The 6,751-nt window shown below is 34.1% G+C and overlaps 1 protein-coding gene across 1 annotated transcript; it reads right to left on the bottom strand.

The window, feature by feature from the left end:
• Positions 1-2,936: 2,936 nt before the first annotated feature.
• On the bottom strand, positions 2,937-3,869 carry CPXCR1 (CPX chromosome region candidate 1). Its single transcript, XM_037068706.1, has one exon. It carries the CDS (start codon positions 3,867-3,869, stop codon positions 2,937-2,939), a length of 933 nt encoding a protein of 310 aa, XP_036924601.1.
• Positions 3,870-6,751: the final 2,882 nt, after the last annotated feature.

Here is a 6,751-nt window from a genome sequence, read left to right as displayed (position 1 = left end):
CCAATATTTCCAGTACCCACCTGGCCCCACACATATTTATTACAATATTATTGGCTTTGTTCCCTATGCTGCACTTTATATTCCCATGACTATTTTGTAAGCTCCATGAAATATCACCTCACACCTGTCAGGATGGCCATCATCAATAAATCAATGAACAGCAAGTGTTGGCAAGAATGGGGAGAACAGGAACCACAATACACTATTGGTGAAAATGTATTGGTGCAACCAGTAGGGAAAAGATCATCGATTTGTACTTCTCAATCCCTTCACTGTTTTGACCCAGTCCCCCAAACCCCTCCCTCTGGCAATCACCAGTCTGTCCTCTATATCTATGACTCTGTTCCAATTTGTTAGTTTGGTTTTTTCTTTAGATCCAATTCATTACTGGTAATTGGTCTGTTCAGATTTTCTCTTTCTTCTTGATTCAGTTTTGAAAGATTAGATGTTTCTGGGAATTTATCCATTTCTTCATTATTGTCCATTTTTTACATATTTTTGTAATGTTTTATTCTAATCCTTTGTAGTTCTGTGGTGTTAGTTGTTACTTCTCCTCTTTTACTTTTAATTTTATTTAATTGAGTCCTTTCTTCTCTTCCCTAATGAGTCTGGTTGAAAGTTTAGTAATCTTGTTTCTCTTTTCAAAGAGGCAGCTTTTGACTCCATTGGTTTCTTAATTATTTTAGACTCTATTTTATTTATTTCCACTCTGATTCTTATTATTTCCATCCTTTGGACTTTGTTGTCCTTCTTTTAGCTTCTATAGATGTAAGGTTAGACTGTTTATTTGAGATTTTTCTTTTTGTTTTGAGGTAGTTTTATATTGCTATGAATTTATTTCCTTTTTAAGACTGTTTTTGCTGTGTCCCACAGATTCTGAGTTGTTTTGTTTCTATTTTAATTTGTCTCAGTATAACTTTTGCTTTCTCTTTTGACCTCACCATTAACCAATTCCTTGTTTAGTTATGTGTCACATGGCCTCCATGTATTTGAGTGTTTCTGTTCTTTTTTTCTTTTAATTGGTTTCTATTTCCCTACAATGGCAGTCAGGAAAGATGCTTGACTTGATTTCAATCTTCTTAAATTTATTGAAGCTTCTTTATGTCCTAACATATATTTTAACCAGAAAAATCTTTATGTACACTTCAAAAGAATTTAGTGTTTTGCTTTGGGTAAAATGTTCTGAAAACATAAATTATATCCATCTGTTCTAGTGTGTCATTTAAGGCCACCGTTTCCTTGTTGATTTTCTCTCTGGAAGATCTATCCATTGATAATCAATGAAGTGTTAAAGTCCTAGTCTATGAATGTACTACTCTTTTTTTAAAGATTTTATTTATTTATCTTTAGAGGGGAAGGGAAGGAGAGGAGAGAAATATCAATGTACGGTTGCCTCTCGTGAGTCCCCTGCTGGGAACTGGCCTGCAACCCAGGCATGTGCCCTGACTGGGAATCGAACCGCGATCATGTGGTTCACAGGCCAGCGCTCAGTCCACTGAGCTACACCAGCCAAGGCTGAATGTACTACTCTTGATCTCTCCTTTTTTGTCCACCAATATTTGCTTTATATATTTAGGTGCTCCTATGTTGGGTGTATACATGTTTACTAGGATTCTATCTCCTTATAGGATTGATCCTTTTAGCATTATTTAATGTTAACTTATTTATTAAAGTAAGTTCCAGTTATATTATCTTATCATATGACAATGATAGCACACACTTTCTACATGTGAGACCTAGGAAAATGATTCATTTTTTAAGAAAATTTCTCTGCATTTAATTGTACCACAAAAATACATACATGCAAGATAATTCTGAAGTTGAACACATGCAGTGAGTCTAGCATAGTGCTTCACACATAGTGAATGACCAATTAATGTAAGTTGACTTAGAGATGAAGTTATGAAGTCTGTCTGTAATCTCTATGACTATGCAGATCAAATGAAAGAACAGGTATGAAAGTTGGAAATGGAAGTAGTAGGATAGGGACTTTTTAAAATATGTGTGTCTATTTGTGAACAGATATAAGGAAGGGAGTAAAATTTTCATGGTAATGGTAGGCAATGGTGAAGAACCTATTCAAGAAAATATTAGCCCTGCCTGGTGGGGCTCAGTGGATTGAGCATCAGCCTGAGAACCAAAGGGTCATCAGTTCAATTCCCAGTCAGGGCACATGACTGGGATGTGGCTCAGGTCCCCAGTAGGGGATGGACATGAGAGGCAACTACACATTGATGTTTCCCTTCCTCTTTTTCTCCCTCTTTTCCCCTTTCTCTAAAAATAAATAGATAAAATATTTTTTTAAAATAAAAGAAAATATTACCATTGTATGGTGCCCATATAATATTTGTTCACTTGTATCTCAAATTATTTCACTTCTATTACATTATTTTTTATAAATTTGATTTTTATTTAAATTATCAAAAATTCTATGTAACATAGCATGTTTATAATATTTAAACTTTTTTTCTAGATGCAATATTTTTTACCCAGTTGTAACCACACAATGCAACTTATAATGTTTTTTAAATGATCTTTATTGAATTTATGGAGAACGTTCAGATGATAAATTTAACAGAATCTCTAGAAACACTTGGTAGGGCTTTGTCTGACCCTTAGTGTATGTTTGCTATCACTGGGTCCTATAAATTTGCAATCTGATAAAATTAACAGTATATCTGTCAGTAGAAATGATGTTAACAAAGTACAGATATTTTCTTCATTGATTTGCTGACTAAATACAGATCAATGGCTTGATATTCTGGTGAACTGTTTCTCAAGGTGTGTCTTTTTGATATACCCAATTGTTTTGTGTTTCAATCTGCAACTCCATCTAACCCTACTAAGACTTATGCTATACAAATTTGTATCAATTGGGGAGCCACATTTTGAATTTTAGAATTTAAATTTTAAGAGAAATTCACCCCTAATTGAACTTAGTCCTCCAGAGAACTACAGGAGTGGATTCTCAGTTCGACTATACTGTCAAAAGTGCCCCCACAAATTGGACAGAGGTACTTCCAACCATCATCAGTTAGTGTGATCATAACCCTCAAATTATCCTTAGAAACTTTGTTATGAAGTGCATTTTCAAATTTGGTCTGTGGCAATTTCTCCTTGTTAGCATCAGTTGATGTGGACATTTTTTTGCCTGTCTTCCTCTCACAGAGGGCATCGCAGAAGTGCACCCTCAGGGGTCTTCTAAATGTTGTGGATCTCTCACTATTTCTGGAAGTATTGGAGCCTATTAGAAGTGCTCTAAATCTTGGCTTTACACGCATGGTATTACGATGGCCTAAAATGTGAGAGAAATATCCCTCACAAGCCATGCGAAGAAACATTCTTTGCCTCTCGTGAATGTTAGTAAATGGTATTTTCCAAGAAAGTGAAAACTGGAAAGGGATTTTGTAATTTATGTTGACATAACAGATCTTTCCAGTTTCCCTCTGAATGTTTCCTGAGTTGAAACTTGGTATATTGGGTGAGGGAGTTATTGGATTAGTTTCATTCGTATTTGCTAGTGGTGTATTCAGAGGGGTAATTCTCCCTAATCCTGACTTAGCAAAGACCTCTTTACTAGGAATGCAAATCTCTACTAGATGAGAATCTTCTTTTAAATCTTCTTGAGGTTCCTCTTTGTTCTTCTCTACTTCAAGCTCATTGTTTTCTGTGGGTTGAAGAACAGCATGCTCCTGCTCATTTGCTGTGTTAAGCTCCAGATCCATTGCATTGCTTTCAACCTGAGCAATCATATCTGTCTCAGCAAAAGCAGGCTCTCTATCCACACTAAAGTCATTTGGAGCCTCATCTTCTGAATGTCTGAGAATGTTATCAGCTGGATCACTTTCTTCTTTAGTAGGAGAAGACATTATGGGTTCTATTTATGAAAAAAGAAAAATATTTATTAAATTGAGGAATTTTTAAATTCATACCAAATCTGTTCTTTAGCTTTCACAGAAAGCATGTAGATGTGTTATTCCTGAGTTTTTCATACCTTAAATATATATTATATAATATATATGATATAATATAACATATAGCACATATTTATAAGTACATAAATAGCAAGAGGATACTTCATAATACCCAAGGGAAAAATTCATAAAGAAGACATTAACATTATAAACATATATGTACCCAACATACCAGCACCCAAATATATAAGGCAAATTTTGGAGGACTTCAAGAAAGATATGGACAGCACCACACTTATACTAGGGGATTTTAACACCCCACTGACAAAAATGGACAGATCTTCCAAACAAAATATCAACAAGGATATTGTGGTACTGAATAATGTATTAGATCAAATGGGCAAATATATTATATATTTATAATAATAAATATATAATATTTATATATTATAAATATACGATATATATTAATATATATATTATATAGCCCATTTGATCTAATACATATACTATATATAATATATACTACATATATTATATATAATACTATATATAATATATTATATATACTATATACTATATAATATGTTATATAATAATATAGTATAATATAATACTATATATAGTATATATAGTATATATACTATATACTATGTAGTATATATAATTTTATATATGTATTATATATATATTATATATATTTCCAAGTATATATATACATATACAAACTTTCATCCCCCAAAAGCAAAATATACACGCTTTTCAAATGCACATGGGACATTTTCAAAGACACACCACATGATAGGACACAAAACAAGCCTCAACAAATTCAAATTGAAATCATATCAAGCATTATTTTGGACCACAGTGGCTTGAAACTAGAAACCAACCTCAAGAAAAAACTCAAAAAGAGTAAAATTCATGAAGATTGAATAACATGTTATTAAACAATGAATGGGTTAATGAGATCAAGGAAGAAATCAAAAAGTTTCTGGAAACAAATGAAAGTCAACATACAATAGCCCAAAACCTATGGGACACAATGAAAGCACTCCTGAGAGGGAAGTTCATAACAGTACAGGCCTGCCTATGAAAGACAGACAAGTTTCAAATAAATGACCTAACCTTATATGTAAAAAAAAAAAACTAAAAAATCAACAACAAGCAAAACCCAGAGAAAGTAAAAAGACAGAACTATTTGAGATTAGAGTAGAATTAAATGACATAGAAACTAAGAACAATTCAAAGGATCAATAAATTCAGGAGCTGGTTCTTTGAAAAGATACACAAAATTGACAAGCCTTTAAGCAGACTCATTGAGAAAAACAGAAAGAGGAACCAAATAATTAAAATCAGAAATGAAAGAGGAGAAATTACAATAAATAACACAGAAATACAAAGGATTGTGAGAAATTACTATGAACAACTATATGCCAAGAAATTTGAAAACTTGGGTGAAATGAACAAATATCTAGGAACATATAGCCTTCTAAAACTGAATCAAGAAGGAGCAGAAAGCCTGAACAGACCAATAACAAGTGAAATTGAAGTAGTAATAAAAAAAAAAACTCCCAGCACAAAAAAGCCCTTGACTGAATGGTTTCACAGGAGAATTTTACAAAATATTTAAGGAACAGCTAACTACTATCCTTCTCAAATTATTCCAAAAACTCCAAGAGGGAAGACTCTAAAACTCCTATGAAATGAGCATCATCCTAATCCCCAAAACAGGTAGAGCCACAACAAAGAAAGAAAAGTACATGCCAATATCACTGATGAACTTAGATGCTGAAATCCTCAACAAAATACTGGCAAACTGCATCCATCAATATATTAAAAAGATCATACACTCTGATCAAGTGGGATTCATCCCAAAGATGCAAGAATGGTACAATATTTGCAAATAAATAAACATAATTCACCATATAAGCAAAAGGAAACACAAAAATCACATGATCATATCAAGAGATGAAAAAAATGAATTTGAGACCTGGCTGGTGTAGCTCAGTGGATTGAGCGCGGACCTGTGCACAAAAAGATCATGGTTCAATTCCCAGTCAGGGCACATGCCTGGGTTGCAGGCCAGTTCCCAGCAGGGGACCCACAAGAGGCAACCATACATTGATATTTCTCTCTCTCTCTCTCTTTCCCTTCCCCTCTAAAGGTAAATAAATAAAATCTTTTTTAAAGGCATCTGATAAGGTACAGCACCCATTTATGAGAAAAACACTCAGCAAAGTGGAAGTAGAGGGAGCATACCTCACCATAATAAAGGCCATGTATGAGAAACCTACATCCAACATCATACTCAACAAACTAAAATTAAAAGCTTTCCCCCTAAGATCAGGCACAAGAAAAGGGTGTCTCCTTTCACCACTTCTATTCAACATAGCATTGGAAGTTCTAGCCACAGAGATCTTGTCTATCCACAGACAGGAAAAAGAAATAAAAGACCAAATTGAAAAGGAGGCAAAGGACTTGAACAGACATTTCTCCAAGGAGGACATACAGAGGATCCAGAGACACATGAAAAGATGCTCGATATCGCTAGCTATCAGAGAGATGCAAATTAAAACCACAATGAGATACCACTTTACACCAGTCAGAATGGCTATCATAAACAAAGAAACAAACAACAAGTGCTGGAGAGGTTGTGGGGAAAAGGGGACCCTAGTTCACTGTTGGTGGACTTGCAGACTGGTACAACCATTATGGAAAACAGTATGGAATTTTCTAAGAAAACTAAAAATGAACGTGCCTTTTGACCCAGCAATTCCACTATTAGGAGTATATCCTAAGAACCCTGAAACATCAATCCAAAAGAACCTATGCACCCC

The sequence above is a fragment of the Sturnira hondurensis genome, unplaced genomic scaffold (assembly GCF_014824575.4).
Source record: "Sturnira hondurensis isolate 20B ecotype Veracruz unplaced genomic scaffold, ASM1482457v3 Scaffold0017764, whole genome shotgun sequence".
Taxonomy (NCBI): domain Eukaryota; kingdom Metazoa; phylum Chordata; class Mammalia; order Chiroptera; family Phyllostomidae; genus Sturnira; species Sturnira hondurensis.
The sequence above is the reverse complement of the archived record's forward strand: the minus strand, read 5'-3'. Positions and strand labels throughout refer to the sequence as shown.